This window comes from Perca flavescens, chromosome 9 (assembly GCF_004354835.1).
Source record: "Perca flavescens isolate YP-PL-M2 chromosome 9, PFLA_1.0, whole genome shotgun sequence".
Lineage (NCBI taxonomy): Eukaryota > Metazoa > Chordata > Actinopteri > Perciformes > Percidae > Perca > Perca flavescens.
In genome coordinates, this window is record NC_041339.1 from 12,016,718 (window position 1) to 12,035,533 (window position 18,816).

Sequence of the window (18,816 nt, forward strand, 5' to 3'; positions counted from 1 at the left end):
CACACACACACACACACACACACACACACACACACACACACACACACACACACAGTTAATTGTCTATCAGACATGAGGTTATGGAGAGATTGTGTGTCCGTGAGAGACTAATCCAATCGTGCAAAAGAGTTTTATTCCCCTGTGTACCGCGGGGGTCTCTTCTCTATGAAGGCAGCCATTCCCTCCTGTCTGTCCCGTGTGGGGATGACCTGAAGACACAGTAAGGGTTACAGCAGAGTTACAGCCCTCAGAGGGTTTCACAAACATCCGAGAGCGAGCGTCAAAGCTGAACCCAACTTCTGACTCACTCAATCTGACTCGCAGCAATCACGTGCAAAAGGTACAGTATTTTCAAAACATGAAATAAACACTGGCAGTCTTACCCGAGCGTAACACATCCTCTCTATTGCCATTGCTGAGCTCATGTCAACCTGGAAGAGACAGACTTCAGTCACTACCATCCCTGATGTATAAAGATAAAATCTATGAATCACAATGTACCTCAATGCCTCTGTTTATCGCCTCTTTTGCCAGCCGCACAGCGATAGGAGCCTGGGCCACAAATGAAAACGTTAGACTCTGATGGTATCAATAATACACTATTATACTGACTGTTACAGCCATCACGTCAAAGTAAAACATACCCAGCACAAAAATAGAGGAATGACCAAGACATGAAACAAATTTACGCCGCTAAGAAGAGTGGGTGAATATTCTATATATACAGTTGTGTTCAAAATAATAGCAGTGTGATTTAAAAAAAGTGAATGATGCTCAAAATCCTTTTGAATAGCTTTTAATTCCATAATATCAAAGCATTGGGAACACTGCACATTCAATTCTAAATCAAAACATGACCAAAATTGATCAAGTTTGTTATACCTCTACAGAAAGTGAAGAAAAAGGAATATTAGGCTGTTCAAAAAAAATAGCAGTATTTGCATTTGTCTTTACAAACTCAAACATTTACTGTATAAACTGAAAAATGGTTGCTTTACTTTGAATCGCTGCACTAATATTTAGTTGCATAACCGTTATTTATGAGAACTGCTTCACATCTGTGTTGCATGGAGTCGACCAACTTCTGGCACCTGTGAATAGGGATTCCAGCCCAGGACGATTGCACTGGAATGTCCACAATTCCTCTGCATTACTGGGTTTTGCCTCAGAAAGAGCATTTTTGATGTCACCTATGGGATTGAGGTCTGGGGATTGGGCTGGCCACTCCATAACATCAATCTTGTTCATCTGGAACCAAGACTTTGCTCGCTTACTGGTGTGTTTTGGGTCATTGTCTTGTTGAAAGACCCATTTCAAAGGCATTTCCTCCTCAGCATAAGGCAACAAGACCTCTTCAAGTATTTTGATGTATTGAAACTGATCCATGATCCCTGGTATACGATAAACAGGCCAAACACCACAGTATGAGGAACATCCCCATAACATGATTTTTGCACCACCATGCTTTACTGTCTTCACAGTACTTTGGCTTGACTTCAGTGCATGGGGGTCGTTGGACAAACTGTCTGCGGCCCCTAGACCCAAAAAGAACAATTTTGCTCTCATCGGTCCACAGAATTCTCCTTTGGCCAGTCAATGTGTCCTTTGGCAAATTTCAACCTATTCAGTACATGTCTTTTTTTCAGCAATGGGGACTTTGGGGGGGCTTCTAGCTGATAGCTTTGCTTCACATAGCCTTCTTCTGATCGTAACAGTACTCACAGGTAACTTTAAGTCTTCTTTGATTTTCCTGGAGCTGATCATCGGTTGAGCCTTTGCCATTTTGGCTATTCTTCGATCCATTCGAATGGTAGTTGACCATTTTTTCCCACGTTGTTCAGGCTTTGGATGCCATTTCAAGGCATTTGAAATCACATGCACAACATTTGCTTCCTTCCTTCCATAACTGACGCCTGTGTCTTCACAGAATCAATCACCTCACTAAGTGAACACAACACTGCTATGATTTTGAACATGCCCCTTTCAATTACACAGAATGAGCAGCATGCATGTCATGACTGTTGGGTCTGTTGGTTTTCTATGACTCTACAACACTTACTAGTAAATTATTTGCCATGTAGAAATATCACTTCTACCAAAAGATTTGATTTATGAGGTTAGTGATGTTGGACTGCTATTATTCTGAACACAACTGTGTGTGTGTGTGTATATATATACACACACACACACCCACACACATACATACATATCTGGCATTTATAACAAAGTGTTTGAAAGACGTAGCATGGAGGGTCTATCGAAAGACACGGATCCTAACCACTGCTTTTTTTTTTTTTTTTTTTTTTTTTAAATCGGTCTTTCTAGCAAATCCTCCGAACTATTAAGGTTACTGAATCCCTGGAATCCAAATTCAACTGTAGGGACTCCAAACAATTAAATATTGACTGCAGAGGCTACTTCCCTTGTCTTGTAAAATTGGAAGAAGTGTGTGTGTGTGTGTGCGCACACAGTGCTATTTGTGGTCCATTTCTCTACTCGACTGCCACTCTGGCCCTGCCAACTGCGGGCATCTGAACTGGAGTGAAAGAAATATGGAGCGACAGAGGCCTGGAGAGAGGGAGGAATGAATGGAGAGGGGGGGGGGAGAGAAGGGAGAGAAAGGCAGAATGCAAGGAGTCAGAGGAGATTGGTGGATGAAAAGAGAGAGAAGCAGGGAGGAGGAGGTGAGAGAGCAGGTACCTGCCCGGAGGAGGAGGAGGAGGGATGCATCAGTATCTCAGTGAAAAAGTGTGTGTTTGTTTGCTAACCTGTGGCAGTATCTCTCTGGCCAAGCTGAATGCCTCTCTGTAGGCAGCGTCTCCTGTCTGGTTCTGTTCTACAGCTCTATTTACAAGCCCCATCTCCAGAGCTGTCTGACCTCCCACACACTTACCTGATAACAGAGACACACAGACACACAGAGAGAGAGAGAGAGAGAGAGAGAGAGAGAGAGAGAGAGAGAGAGAGAGAGAGAGAGAAAGAAGTAGTGATACACGATAAGCGTCCTGTGTGTACAGCAACATGTCAGTGCTCCTGTAACACCACCTGTGAAGATGAGCTCTTTGGCCAGAGTGATGCCGACCATCCGCGGCAGCCGCTGACTGCCCCCTGCAGGACAAACCACTTCCAGGTCAACTTCTCACAGCTGCTTTGTCTCTCTACTTAAACATTCAGTTTTTTTGCAATGTCATTTTTGTCTATTTAAAACACCATCGAGCTCCCTGAGCTCTATTTTTGTCTTACCCGCCCCTGGAAGCAGCCCCCGTGTGGTCTCAATCAGACCAATCTGTGCAGAATAGGCTGAAACACACACAGACACACACACACACACACACACACACACACACACACACACACACACACACACACACACACACACACACACACACACACACACACACACACACACACACACGCACAGGACAGTTGAAGGTCTGTGCTGCTGAGTGCCATTAAGATGGCGTAAAGTCTGACTGATGCCTCTGTCAGAGCAACAGATGCAAACACCTGCTCACATAGCTCATTAGCGCTCAGCCAATCAGCGAGCTGCCACAACCAATTCAACCGATCACATGGAAATTCAGCTCCACGAACAGCTGGGCAGATGTGTCTGGCCTCACCAGCTATCATTAGAGCCTGAGCGTTTATCGGTGTTTTAAGCCCCCAGCGTCTCTAGGATTAGGCAATGGTTTGGGTTAGGTGCCTTGAAGGAGGAGTTGGGGGCTTAAAACACCATCGAGCTCCCTGAGCTCAGCAGCCGATCATTAATACTGGGTGAACAGGAACAACAACACGCTTTGTTTTTAGCATTTTATTTTTAAATAGTTCAAAAGCTTAACCCCTTAACATCCAGTTTTACCTTTTATTTTCCCTGAAGTAGCTTTAGGTTGGTAAAAATCATCCTTTTCCACAGCTTGCCAGTATGATATACAGTATATTCTGTAGAGGCTTGTTCCAGCTCTTAATACAATATGTGATCTTTACACTAAGTAAATGATATGAATTTGGAAGACTTTCATGCCTGGACTACTATGTCTTGTGCATCATTTTATACACATTTCCTCACTATTAAGCATTTTGACTATCAAGAGTTTGTAATGACTGACCACTGCTTGTTTAGAAACACTGAGTTTTCTAACCAATGGAAATCTTGAAAATCTCCTTGAAAATTGGAGTTGATATGTTTACCTAATAGTAGTCTCGCATTGCCAGACCTTCTTCCACAGCGCTGCGAAGGAGGGTCTGGCTAGTCCACACAACATTCTGGGATAGGAGAAAAACGTGCTCTGGTTTATTGTCATTTCTTTAAACCAATCACAAGCGTCTTGGGCGGCGCTAAGCACTAACGGAGTAATGGCGCCTCTGCAAAATAGCCTCTGGAAGGACCTCTGTACGTAGGGAGGCGAGCTCTGGAATTAAAATGGCCATCGAGTGTGTGATGAGAATTTTACCCAAAAAAAGGCTGGATATAATTTAATTGTCAGTTCTAGCTTGGAGGATGTTTCCTGATTCGACTGACAACATAGACTAACCCAATAGTAACAATTAGGGCTTGAATCTTTTTTCAAATTATTTTAATTATCATTTAATCTAGAGCCCGACCGATAAAGGATTTCTAAGGCCGATATCGATACAAATATTTGGTGATTTGAAAATTCGATAATCCGATATATCGGCCTGTAAATAAATAATCCAGAAACCCTAACATTAGTTATTTGTAGTTATTTATGAGTCCTCACTAAAATAATATGATAATCCAGTTTAATAAGTTTGTTTTATTGTCACAACAGAACAGAGGAACATCAAAATATATTAATGTTCTGATAAATAACATGTATAAAAATACAAATTTAAGATATAAAACTTAAAGGGTTAAACACGAGTGTTGCCAACATGGACGTTGTAGATCGCCCTCTGGTGGACAAACTATGCAACGCCACCACTCACAACATGGTTGAAGGGTCTTTGTCTGTTTTTATTTTATTTTTTAAATATTCATTTATCGGCCATTATAAATGCCGATACCGATAGTTTTGAAAATGCCTAATATCGGCCGATAATATCGGCCCACCGATATATCGGTCTGGCTCTAATTTTTCCTATTAATCAATTATTATCAATTATTGGTTTGTCAATAAAATGGCAAAACATTTAATAAAAGGCTGAGATAGAAGATTCTGTCCTGACCCTTTATAATCAAGTAATACCTACTCGTGACCCATCGTCACAGGTCTATAGAGCTGGGAGAACTTCGAACCACCTTTTATTTCAAAGTATTTCACAATACTGTAGGAACCACTGCTCTAATCTACGCTGATGGTGTGAGGGTGTTGTCAATCTAGAAAAATGATCTTAAGTGGATGCTGCTATCTTCCACTGCCCTGTTGGGACTCAACCACTGATCGGATATGACTGGATCGGTGACATCCCCTTTCATACACAATCAACATCCCCTGAAGGGAGGAAAGAATAATATGAAATATACTCAAGCATGATGCAGACTCATCCAGTTCAGAGATTATAGGCGAAGGTTCAGGAGGTCACTCACCAGCGGTGCGGAGATCACAGGCCAAGGCCAGCTCCAGACCGCCTCCCAGGGCAACGCCGTCCATCGCCGCGATGGTCGGCATGGGCAACGATGCTGCCAGGGCATTACAATGAACAGAGGAGGGTTCAAAAAAATGCTTATACATAATGTGCACTCTCAGGGCCTGACTATTGGGAGGTAACCGCTCACTCTCAACATGGCAATAGGCTCCCTTTCTTACCTATCTGAGTCATGAGGGATCGCAGGCCGTGAACAAACAGATCAGACTGACGGTGGTTCATCTGAGCTCTCTCTTTCAGGTCTGCACCTGTGATAACGCACACACCATCACATATCAATAAGACAGGCTTTGATCCCAAATCCAGAGGCATGTCAGGTTTCAGACGCTCCAAACAACACTTACCTGCACAGAAGACCCCCGGCACTAAACTCCTGAAGACAACCACGCGAGCTGCCGAGTCATTGGACAGATTGAACACCAGCTCTCTCATCTGCACACACGGGACACAGTGCCTCGGTCAGTGTGAGTGAGTGAGTGAGTGAGTGAGTGAGTGGCAAAGTACATGTCTGCTCACCTGTGACACAAACATATGGCCCAGAGCGTTTTTTGCCTTGTGTCGGCACATCAGCACCTCTACTATCCCTGAGAAAGAGAGAGCAACAGGAAGGAGAGAGAGAGACAGAGAGAGAGGGCAGCAACTTATGGTTTATTTTCATTGTTTTTAATCGATTGACTGTTTTCGAATGCCAAAACTGTGGGTTCATCAACTATTGGTGTAAGCACAGTGTGATCTTCATGTACTATTTCATAACTTACAGTCAAGTCAGTACGGAAGCCTATTCCTGTCAGGGAAATAAATAAATAAATAGAGTACAATTTACAATTTTAATTTAAAGAAAAGAAATAGCATATTTTATCATTAGGAAATAAAAGGACGCAATTAGAACTGATTAAATTAGTAAAACATTGTTCAATTTGTTAATAATCAACTGACAGCAAAATAATGGGGAACAATTTTGATAAGTAATGCATAATAATTAGATCCTCTGTCTATATTGTAAATGACTTATCTTACTATATCTTTTGATGGGACAGACCTGCCAACCTTGAAAAACTTTTTTGAGTAGCAACTTACTGATTTATTGTCGAAGTTCTGGTTCATGAACACGTGTTCATGAACATGTTTAACACTGGAAACACACAGCTCAGTTCAGCGTTTCCTTGCAGCTCTGCTACAGTAGCAGATAACCTTTAACGTTACCTGCCGGTCACATCGTCTCTAAACAGTCCGCTCACAGTGAAGTCCTGCACGGATCAACAGATGTTAGAGTCCGGCGGCTGCTCGCTCTGTTTGTTACGCACACCGAGCAGATTGATGCGCTCACAGAGTCAATCTTTGCAGATGTTACCGCTCGGTGTTTGGCTAGCTAATAAGCCGTTAGCCTGTTAGCGCCGAGCGGCCAGCCAAGGTCCAACAGACACCGACACATTCCACACATCCTCAGCTCAGTTTAACCGTTAACCCCCCAGTACCGGTCAGAGAGGCGTCTTTACTTTGTGTCTCGGTCCTCCGGTGCGTCCAGTGACGGGCTCCGATCAGTTTTTAATTAGCCTACATTAGTAACAGTTAATTTTGTTACGGTATGAACTTAATCATAGGAAAGGCAAAACAATATAAGACTTTTGTAACGAAATCCAAGACTTTATAAATGCAAGGCTTTATTAATAATAATATAAATAAATAATATTTCTCCAAAGTTGACAGGTAGGCTACGTAAATTAATTCATTTCACAATTGCAAGCATCGTCCTCCCTTGGGGATACCAACCAAACTAAACGGGAATGAGGGAGGAATGAATAACACTATCAGTAGCCGATATCCTAGCTTGACATTAGAGGAAGAGACCCTACGCTGTGATTGGTCGAACTCTTCTTCTTTAGTTTTTTTTCCCAGCATGCTCGTGGCTGCTACGCGGTTTTAGCCATAAGTTTTAGCTGCCTACTATCATCAAGAGTTAGACGGAGACGGCTACTGCACGTCAACGAGTAAACTCAAAGCAGTCACCTGATTTTCGCGTAGCTTAAAGCGACAAATTGTATCACCGTATTTTGATGTCAAAATGCGTATATACTACGCAAAATGCGTACAGGTTGGCAGGTCTGATGTGCGCAATAAATGTTTTTACTATTTTCTGACGATTAATACACTCATTGAGAATATAATCAGAAGATGAATCAATAAAATAAAAATCATCCACTCATATTAGATCATTTTGCATACATTTCATGTTTCATGTATTTATTTAGGTACTTGGCAAGAATGGGCTTCCATAAAGTCACAACATTTCTAAGAAATGTTCTGTTTTGATAGTGGTTTTCAGCTCAGAAAAGATACTCGACTTACTCCACTAATTTCCACTTCATGGGAGGAAAACTGAAACTGGTCCAGATTCCTGTACAGAAAATAATTTGTAGAATCTCGTGATGTTAGGCTACAGGACTTCCCTAGAGAATTAAACCAAGTTTCCTCAATAACACCCGCCATTTTAATAATTTCCATAAATAACAGCACTTGTGGGAATAACCTGCTCTTCTTCAGCAAACTAAGCAAAGTCTATGATATTTGTGCAGTTCAGCATGCAGGAGATGCAGGCTTTACTGTAGCCAGTGTTGCCACAGTTACTTTAAAAAAGTAAACTTAGTTACTTTACAGATTACTTGATTTTAAAAGTAGTTTAGTTACTTTACAGATTACTTGATTTTTACTTGAGGTTCTGGTTTATTATGGCACGAAAGAGAGCGAGTCAACCGTGTTTAAGGGAAGCATTTCCTCTACAACATACTGTCCGACCAACTTCTTCAACTCTCCCCCACTTATTGGTTTTGGACCGAAGTCCAGCTTTTGTTGTTTGGGGGGGGAGAAACCTCCTCTCTGCTTGGGACTTGCTCTTTAAGTTTGGCTGCAGTGCTGCGACTCCAAATGTTTCTTCAAATTTGACGTAGTCGCCACCAGCACAGAGTGTACAATCAACCTTAATATTGCCGTCTTTAGCTGACACAAACTCTAATAGTGACTGTATTTCCAGCTAGAAAACGCGCATCTCTCTCCTCCCTCCATTGTTGTTTACGTTTGTGTCGCTGCGTGGTAGGACGTGAACTGTCCTCATGCTGAAAACGTGACTTGTCGCATACGTGACTTCACTCCCCGAGACGCAAGAAGAAAGCCAAAATATATATTTTTACTAAGGAAAATGACAAATAGTAACGCACAGTGACTTGGATACGAAACTTTAATCTGATTACTGGTTTGGAAATAGTAACGCGTTAGATTACTCGTTACTGAAAAAAGTGGTCAGATTAGAGTAACGCGTTACGTGGCATCACTGACTGTAGCCTCGGGTGGATGGCTGAAAGGTGTCTGTCAAACCCTAAATGTGTATGTTTACAGAAGGGCGAGTTTGTCGGTGTGAATTCGAACAATGTACAATGGCCATTACCGTCGTCTTCCCCCTCTAGCCGCTTTATATCCACCTCTAACGTCACCGGACCTGCCGCCGTGTGCTGCCTGCGGCTGTACACCGTCAGAGGGCGACCGCCACCGGGCAGCAGGCGCGATCCGTTCCGGGGGATGCGATGGGAAGTTCGGCCATGAGTTTCCCGCTGAATCACTCCCAGCCACCGCGTCGATAAGCACATGGGCCCTGCCAGTCTGCGAAGGAGAGTTGCCATGCTGGCTGTTCAATCTCTGTTTACTAGTTTTTTTAGAAGCAGGAAGAGATGCAGGATATTTGGTGCAGGTTTCTTCCTGAAAGAGGAGGGACTTGGGCTGCTCCTGACCTTTCCTTTGAAAGCAGCAGTGCCAACAGGTTGATACAAGGCAGTGCACCACACCACAGAGCTGAAACATGACGGTGTTCTGTCAATTTATAATCTATGCCTGAAATGTTGAAGTGACTTTGGCGTCAGGATTTTTCACACTACCTGATACCAGTCACTATTTCACTCAGCGCAGTCTCGCATTGCCAGACCTTCCTCAGCATGACTCAAAGTGAACATTTTGTAATTGTGAAAGTTTGTTGTTTGTTACATCATCGGTCTACACACACACACACACACACACACACACACACACACACACACACACACACACACACACACACACACACTGTTCTTCAGTCTTGTCTCTGGAGTGTCCAGTCTTTGGCCAGACAAAGCGAATTGTTGAGGTAAGGTTTTCCGTCAGGCTGCCCATGTCTAGTCTGACCATGCATTATTTAGAATGTCTTTACAGGTTATGCAATTACACAGTGAGACAGTAGCTCTGACTCTGATGGCACAACATTCTGAGCTGAGACAGGCCTGTGTGTGTTTTGTGTGTGTGTGTGTGTGTGTGTGTGTGTGTGTGTGTGTGTGTGCGCGCGCGTATCCAAGGTGCGTGTGGTCCAGACATTGTTATAGAAATTGACAATTTATGAAATATAACAAAGTTATTTTAGCATTCATTTACATCAGATTACATTTGCATCGATCAGATTACTTCCCTTCTGCCGCAGCGTGCACATTTTCATTGCTGTCTGGCTTTGTTTATTCTTCCTAATTGACATGAATGCAAGTGACTGGGCAGTGAATCATATTAATATCTGTTACTGAGATATAAATGTACAGTAGGCTAAGAGTTGAGTGTAGGTGGCTGTGGTGTGCTGCAGGGTGTTGGGTCAGGAGGGTGGGCATGCAGGGTTAAGTGGGTAAAGTAAAACTGAAACTCTAACCACAACTCAATAGAAACACATATATGTGTTACCCACATAGATTTGACCATTGCTCTTTTGGATAAAACAGAAAGAAAGAGACCGCAGGAGATGTGTTAAATGTGAATGTTAAACCTGACGAGGTCATTTGAGAGGTAAAGAGAGATCATTCAGATTTGCGTTAGTCTGCAGATTCTGTTGCAGGGAAGTGAAATGTCACCTGATGGATTTCTAAGGTTCTGCTTTGGAGGCCAACAGGCTGCTTAGACTTGACGTCTGGCAGGCGTGTGTATTGCTCTTCTCATGTGTACGTGCCTTGAGATGGAAATCTGATGATGGATGTTTTTTGAGTGACAGAAACTGAACCTGATGGCTTGGGACGAACAAAACCAGTCTGTCCCCAGACAAGACACACATAAATGGCACACACCACAGCAGGAACTCTGAGACACGCAGAAGATGGGGTTCGCCTTTAATCATCAACATGACAAAGGAGAAGAATTTGTTTCAGTGAGTTTGCCCTATAGCATCATTCCCTGGCTTCCACTGGACAGATACACACCCTCCCTCTGCCAACAGACATCTTGGACATAGCGCATTTAGACTGACGCCAACCACACAGCATTGCCCCTCCTATCCGGCAGGGGTCAGCATCGTATCAGGGGGTAGATTGGAGAAGCCTTTAGGCCCCCTGCACACTGGCTGCATGGCGTGAGCGTGGCGTTTCTATGTCTTCGCACACCAGAAACGGGTCTGACCCGGCGCTGCTGCTACTAGCCTCGTCTGTACACGTATGTTTCCCATAAACATAAATATATACTGATTTGTTTACAGCAAAGACAACGTCGGCAGTATTGACGGCAAAACAGGCTACAGAATATTTCGTTCTGTATTAACAGGTGCAATATTTGAAAATCGTTTTAAATTCATTCTTTTTTTTATTACATTTATATCTGCATTTATGTCAAAACATAAGACTTTCAAACATCAAAATGTCATTTATTAAGTGTATTTGTGTCAAAATGACATATAAACATCTTTTTGTATTCTATTTTGTCTGGAAACGCTTCCAACACGCTTGCGAAAAATAGACGTCAGCCCTATTTCTAGCATGCACGCGTTTTCTGAGACAGGCGCGTCACGCAGGCAGTGTGCAAGCTCTAACCTGTTAACGTGGGAGCCAAAATCAAAACGGACACGCCACGCAGCTGACACGCTCACGCCACGCAGCCAGTCTTGTCTTGTTGCTCCTCTGCTCCCTTTGCTTGCCAGTGTCACCACTCATGTCTTTTCACTATGGGCTGATTTCTTCATTACCAGCTCGCAGTGTCAGTGACAGACTGCTGTAGTCCAAGAGACATGAACTCGCCCCACTATCATTTTCCAGCAAATGGTTCCTCTCCTCCAATGAGAAGCTGGAGGTGACGTGACCAAGAGACACGAGTGTAGAGTGCCACGGCCTCGTCAAAGCCCGGGGTTAAGTTTGGGCCTGGTGACTGGGGGGGCACAAGGCCGGGCATGAGTCAGAAGGAGTGAGTGGCATCCTGTTACCGGAGCTGTCTGTCATGAGCAAGACAGCACAGTGATGTGCTCAGGGCACGTACAGTGTGTTTGACCTTTGTGTCTGAAATTTTCATCACACAGACATACTGTAACACTAACGCATAAAGTAGTTTTCTGTCTTACGCTCCATTCCACATTCATGAACTTGTGCTCTTGCCGACGGCAATACATAAGATATGGGCTCTGAAAAAGACCTGTCACCTGTAGCTGCTGGCTGTAATACTGTAAAAACGCGGCCCGCTTGGAAGGAACCAGTGACATGCCTCCTTGCTCCCCGCTGCGCGTACCGCGGTTACTTGCAACCGTCCACTCTGCTAAACAGGCAAAGAAAAGAAAGACGGAAGCTGGAAAAGTGGTGACTAAAAAGGTTGCAGAAACAGCTAGGTAGGGCCAAATTTCGGTTCCAAAAACGTCTGAGCGCGTAAGCGCAAGCTTATCTGTCCTCTCTGCATATTGACACAGAGCGGAGCTCCGACCGACACACACACACACACACACGGAGAGGTGCGGACGGAGTAAACTGTCTGCAGTTTTGTTGAAGTCACAGAGAGTCACGGTTGGTTTCAAGAGTAGTTACCGTTTTTCATAACTTCACACGGACAGCGTTTGCTGCGATATGATATTAATGGCGAGCCGAAAGCGGTCGCTGTGCTGTTGACGTTACGCTTCCTCTTACTAGACAAACAGCCACAACGGTGGTTTCTCTGCCCTGATGACTGACTGACAGGCACTTTTATTAATGTTACTCTGAGTGAGCAGTTTTACCAGATTTCTTTAATTTTGATAACTGTTTTGATTCACAATTAAGGTGGAAAATAAAAGCTTTGTGTTTAATGTATTTTTGTTGATGTTGAAATGGATTTTAAAACATATGGCACCGGATCGTAAGATTTTGAATGATACCCAGCCCTACAGCTAGGCGGAGCCCCGAGGGCAGGGGGAGGGGTTAGATGGAGCCTCCAAGGGGGTAAGCTTCGCTTCAGAACTCGAAACCTCTTAATGGCGCCATTTTGATGCTACCAAACGATCACCCGCCATTAGCATCCCATTGACTGCCATTCATTTGGACATCACTTTGACAGCGAATAACTTTACATCTGAAGCGTTTAAAGACTTTTTTGGTCCATTGTATTTCTAAAGAAACACGACAATGTATAAAAGGCTCCATTACCTTGTATCTCACGTTACGGCTCTGTAGCAGATGTTTTTATAAAAATAGGCTAACGATTGTGTCATAACCACGCGACTTACTGTCGCATAGTAGAGGAATTACCGTATAGTACAGGAAAAGCTTGCAGGCAGTTTCAACTTACATTAGCTGTTTAAGTTTAATTACTAATGTTAACTAGCATTTTAGTTAGCAATAAAAAAAGCCTGTGCCCATGTTATCTCCTTACATATACCTACGCTCTCCGTCTCTGCAAGATTGGGAATGATTGAGATTTCTCTTGGCACAGCTACAGAAGACTTACAACTTTCAGTTGCTCACGTCACATTTACGTCGTCTCTCTCAGTTGGAGGCTGCGCAGTAACGCTCATCGCTCACCGGAAAAGTGCTTCTAATATCCTTCACTGGTCTCCGTCCAGAGCAACGGGGTCTGTTGGTCCGGTTTATATATGTCTATGGGAGCGTCAGGGAGATGCTACTTTCAAATCTTGCTAGCTTTTCAACATTACCAACCCTGCCTTTTACTCCACTAATATGCAAATCAGCTGTGCTGAACCGCCATCAATACCTGGTGCTTTTTAAAAATTTTCTTTTTGTCCTACTAACTAAATTTCACAAAGTCCGATTTAGCTTATTTCTCTGTGCCATAAATCTTTTTCGTGTTGTCCAAAACTAGCAACAAGTCTAAGAGTCTACAGCCAGAGTGGCTCTGTGAGGCTGTACTCTGGCGCAGCGGTGTGTTGAGATAAAGTTGCCATGCTAATTTGCTTACGATGACAAAGCTAACTTGCTGATGTTTAAGCAGTTATAATGTTTACCATGTTCACCATCTTTATGCTGATTTCTAATCAGCACAAAGTATAGCTAAATTACCATTACTATCTCTAGAGGCGTGCCACCTGTATGGCTAAAAACACATCAGTGGGCCACACTGTTTCACTATACTAGCGGACTTGTTTCTTCATTACAATAAATATGGACACTGTAGTTTACTTTTACATACATTGTCCTGCTGCCGTAAATACTCTCTAGAGCTCCAAATGTGTATTCATCCACTTTGAAAAAATAGTCCCCAAAATGTATTCCTGTTTGAGGAACGTTTACTAAAAGCATTTACTACAGTGTCCAGTACAGATGTTTTAGGAAACTATTAAGCCTTGGTCAGAAATTCAAGTGTATGTTTTCCATTTTTAAAGAGGTACGTCTTCAGTAGGAATGATTTGGATTAAAGCTCATAATAGTCATAAAATATTAAGAGATGGACTAACACATTTTATTTTCATTGATCCCCAGTGGGGATATTACAATTTACGTCACTACATACGGGCACATGCTCAGAACCTATTCATGCACAAATGGAGAGATGTTTGAATAAATGGGCTGACAGTGCTGGACCAGCGTACTGAGCAGTTGGGGGGACCTTGCTCAAGAGCAACTTGGCAATGCCCAGGAGGTGAACTGGCATTTCTCCAGCTACCAATCCACACTCTGTACTTTGGTTGGCGACCCTCCGGTTCCCAACCCAACTCCCTACGGACTGAGCTACTGCCACCCCGTTGTATAACATTGTATAATAACAAAAAATACAGATCCCTATCCTTTAAGATATGTCCATGTTAGGCGCCTCTCCCCCTTCATTTCTTCAGCTGTCCTGTCAATAAAGGCCTAAAAATGCCCAAAACATAATCTTTAAAAAAATAAGTCAATGTTATGTGGAGTTATGTTTAAAGTAAATTCCCCATGCACAGCACTTCACAAAAGAAACATTATCCTATTTTCAACCAATTTTAGATCAGTTTTCTTCATAGCAATACTGAAGCATTATAGGCAATAAATAAAACGTCCAATTCACGCGCTGTGTTTTTATGTTTAATCTTCTCCCTCCGCAGAGCATGCACACACACACACACACACACACACACCATTGAGTATAGAGGCAGTCAGGGTGACTGATAGAGGATCGTACTCTTGGTTCAATTACATTAGAATGATGGAGTTTATGTGCTGAGAAAAAAGAGCCTCGGACTTAGTGGATAGATAGCGGAGCCAGATGGGAGAAGAGTTACGACTATACTGGGCCACAGCGAGAGAAACGGAAAGACAGAGAACAACTTCTCCTTGTCATTATTTAGGGATGTCTTTGAAGAGAAGCTAAAAGATGCAATGTGATGGGTGTGAAGCAAAGGTGAGTGACACCTCTGATGGCACAGGAGGTGGCCCTCCCCTCAGGTTGGGAATCAGGCAGGCTGGCTGGCTGGCGGTTGACAGCCGACACTGCCTGTACCCTTATTAAAAAATAAAGATGTGGCCTACGCACATATGCACACACACTCACGAGAACCCTGTCACAAAGGCAGGGAACATCCATGCAGACAAGTATAACACAGGCTAACCATGTACTGCACATACAACACAAGACCTCTAATGCAAAAAATAACATGTATAGGCTATTCGTGACACACACAACGGTATAAACTCACACACGTGTGCAGATGGAGATACACACGCATCTCTGGAAGCTGACACCGTTTGGAGCAGTCAGGGAGGAAAGTTACATTAATGATTCTGATCGCCAGGCTTATCCGTGAACACGATCCAGCAGGGCCATTTAGACAGCAAACCCATGACAGAGGGAGCAGACAGGCCAACAGAAAGCGACACTGATCAAAATAAGCTCATTTTCCTCCAGGCTGCCCTGTACTCGGTAGAGCTTTTCTTCAATAATGATGCATCAAACTGAAGATAGATGTCCATGTCTGACCACAGCAGCTCTGAAATTATATGAAAAGCCGTACAAAGGGCTGTCAGTGTCAAAGCGGTAATGTTCTCACAGTTTTGTGTAAGGGTGGTAATGCCTGTCTGTCAGTCCGTCTACTGCAATATCTCAACCACTATTACGTGGGTTGCCATGACATTTGGTAAAGCCCTTCATGCGCCCCTTAGGATGATTTGTATTAACTTTTGTGATCCAGGGGATCTTTTCGTCTAGCACCACCATCAGGTAACCTGGAAAACTAATGACATTCCCATCAGCTGTACTTTGTGTTTCAATGTAATAGTTACAAAATGTTGGCACGCTAACATGCTAAACTAAGATGGTGAACACGCTAAACATTACACCTGCTAAACATCAGCATGTAATTGTGAGCATGTAAGCATGCTGATGACATTATCATTCAGCTCAAAGCACCACTGTGCCGTGACTGTGGACTCTTAGTGTTGTTGAAAAATGGTTTACGGTTTCATATTATTAGCTTACACTGTTGTTACCTGTCCTATAGTCTATATCCACGACGTTCCACTTCCTGGATTGCTCCGGAAATTCCGCCGGATTTCACTCTTTTTCGGCCGGATGTCCGTTACCTTCCGCTTTCTTTGTGTTGGAATTTTAAACTCTGGTCGATTTATGAGGACTAACTGCTCCTCAGATCTCTGCAGGGTAAATTGAGACAACTAGCTAGATTATCTGTCCAATCTGAGTTTTCTGTTGCACGACTAAAACAACTTTTGAACGTACACGTTCCACCAAAACAAGTTCCTTCCCGAGACTATTTTGCAGCGGCATCGTGTCTCCGTCTGGCGCTTAGCGCGACCCAAGACGATTGTGATTGGTTTAAAGAAATGCCAATAAACCAGAGCACGTTTTTCTCCTATCTCGGAATGCTGTGTGGATCCTCCTCCGCAGCGCTGTGGAGGAAGGTCTGGCAATGCGAGACTACCTGTCCTATGAAAAACAGGCCAAGGATTCTAACTTGGTCATAATCCGTTTCTGCGTGTGAACCCTGAATATGAAGCCAAGCCACTTGTGTCCCCTCGTCCCAGTTTTCTTGTTCAAGACTTATTTTCCCTTCTCAGACTGTTTCATTTGAATGTTTGGGTGGCATAATTTCTTTGATGCCGTTGATGCTAATGTTCAATCGTAAAAGATTGAGCTTGGTCTGGTGATAGCCAGACTAACTTAGAGGAGTATTGAGCCCCGGTTGGAAACCACTAGGCCACTTTTAAAGGAATAGTTTGACATTTTGGGAAATACTCTCTTATTGGCTTTCTTGCCAAGAGTTGAAAGATTGATACCACTCTCATATCTACACAGTAAATATGTAGCTGGAGCCAGCTTAGCTAAGCAAAAAGACTGGAAACAGGTAAACCACTAGCCAAGAAATCGTCACATAACCCTGTAAAGCAGCATTTTGTAATTTTGTTTACTTACATTTTTGTACCAATTAAATAAATTAGATATAACATGGTAATTAGTTAGTTTAGATGTGCTGGTCTTTATGGTAAGATAAGATAAAGGAAGCCAAGAAACGTATCACCCAGTATGTCAAGCTTTTCTTTAAAATCGGAATTTCATAACATCTGGGAAAACAGGATGAAAATGATTGGCACTGAAAGATGAATGACCTCTATGGAGACACCTTTAAAGAAAGCAGGCTTGAAATGCACCTATATCGCTTCCAAAAAGAGTACCTGGTGATAAATGATCAGTAGGCTAATTATGCTCAGAGGGAATATTTGAATCTCTTTACAATTACTTTATACCTAATCATTCATGATTTTTTTCCTATTTATGACTATCATAAGAACATAAGGGCATGGCAAATCTATGGCAACTATCACATCACTTGGCATTAAGATATAATACTTCTTAATTTCATCTGTCATCCGAAGTGCTTTAACTGCTACTGTTCCATTGAATGACACTGATAAATGTTGGCAGCATAGCGGCTGTCATCATCAGCGTCCAATGTTCAGACAAAAAAAGGTGATGCACAAAAATGTGGACTGCTGAATGTGTCACTTCTCAAATTAAAATTTGAGTATGCAACCAAAAAAAAAAAACAACTGAGTACACACAATCCAATTTGAATGTATTATGTTGTCAACAAGCCACTGGGGGACAGAGTGAGGAGAAATTAGCCACTGGACCACATGAGATAAGGCCTGGTAAATCTGTGCGTGGCTAAGAGGGGTGCTGCGTTCACACACACAAACACACACACAGAGAGAGAGAGAGAGAGAGAGAGAGAGAGAGAGAGAGAGAGAGAGAGAGAGAGAGAGACACCTGTCCTCTCATTACCTGTCCTGCACTCTGGAGGTCTGGTTTTCTCAGAAACACCTGGTGACGTCACCATTGCCAACTCACACGCAACACAAAGTAGGCTACTTGTAGTGTGTGTGTGTGTGTGTGTGTGTGTGTGTGTGTATGTATGTATATGTGTGCAGAGCTGCAGTGTGTGCGCATGGAGAGGCAGAGAGCAGAGAGAGAGAGAGAGAGAGAGAGAGAGAGAGAGGGAGCGCAGAGAGAAAGAGTCTCACCATAGCGCAGCGGAGAGCCACAGTATACAGAGCGGTGTGAGCGCAGTGGAAGGACGCGCTTTCCATCGCGCTCCTGAGGAAAAAAAAAACCCGACTTGTCTGCTGGACAGCGGTGTACAGACAGACAGACCCACACACACTCAGACCAACAACAGTCAAGGACATATGTGAGCGCGGCGCGTTTCCGCGGGGAGTCTACATCCAGGATTCAGGAATTGTGCGCAGGTCACGGCATATTTGTTTAGAAACTAAATAAACAATGCACTCTGCTGGCGACAACTAATTCACAAAGATGAGTCAGCGAGGGGGTGATCGACAACATCCAGTGGTTCTGGGGTCTTCTCATGCGGGACAAAGTCCGGTAAGCTGGGCGATTCTCACCCACAGAGCGATAAGCGTTTCTCGGTCACCTTCTAAAATGATGTCTTGTGGCGACGTTCGTTGCGCGCCAGAGTGCGTGTGAGTGACT

The 18,816-nt window shown here is 43.3% G+C and overlaps 1 protein-coding gene across 2 annotated transcripts; it reads right to left on the reverse strand.

Moving 5' to 3' along the window:
* Nucleotides 1-6: 6 nt before the first annotated feature.
* On the reverse strand, nt 7-9,495 carry echdc2 (enoyl CoA hydratase domain containing 2). 2 transcript variants are annotated; one of them, XM_028588400.1, is made up of 12 exons: nt 9,047-9,103; nt 7,954-8,002; nt 6,124-6,191; nt 5,952-6,039; nt 5,769-5,855; nt 5,549-5,641; nt 3,244-3,300; nt 3,046-3,108; nt 2,769-2,893; nt 502-552; nt 384-431; nt 7-209 (listed from the first exon to the last, which is right to left on the reverse strand). In XM_028588400.1, the coding sequence occupies exons 3-12, from the start codon at nt 6,172-6,174 to the stop codon at nt 132-134; spliced, it is 741 nt and encodes a 246-aa protein (XP_028444201.1). In that variant the 5' UTR covers nt 6,175-6,191; nt 7,954-8,002; nt 9,047-9,103; the 3' UTR covers nt 7-131. The 2 variants fall into 2 exon arrangements, with proteins under 2 accessions (XP_028444201.1, XP_028444200.1); XM_028588399.1 differs by lacking the exon at nt 7,954-8,002 and having other exon boundaries at nt 9,047-9,495.
* Nucleotides 9,496-18,816: the final 9,321 nt, after the last annotated feature.

Coding starts and splice junctions, on each gene's coding strand:
- echdc2 (XM_028588399.1), bottom strand. CDS start 9,278: ATGGCAACTCTCCTTCGCAGACTGGCAGGGCCCATGTGCTTATCGACG. Junction 3,301..5,548: donor CTGTGATCTCCGCACCGCTG/GTGAGTGACCTC, acceptor TGTGTGTTTCAG/CCTATTCTGCACAGATTGGT. Junction 2,894..3,045: donor CAAAGAGCTCATCTTCACAG/GTGGTGTTACAG, acceptor CTCTGTTATCAG/GTAAGTGTGTGGGAGGTCAG.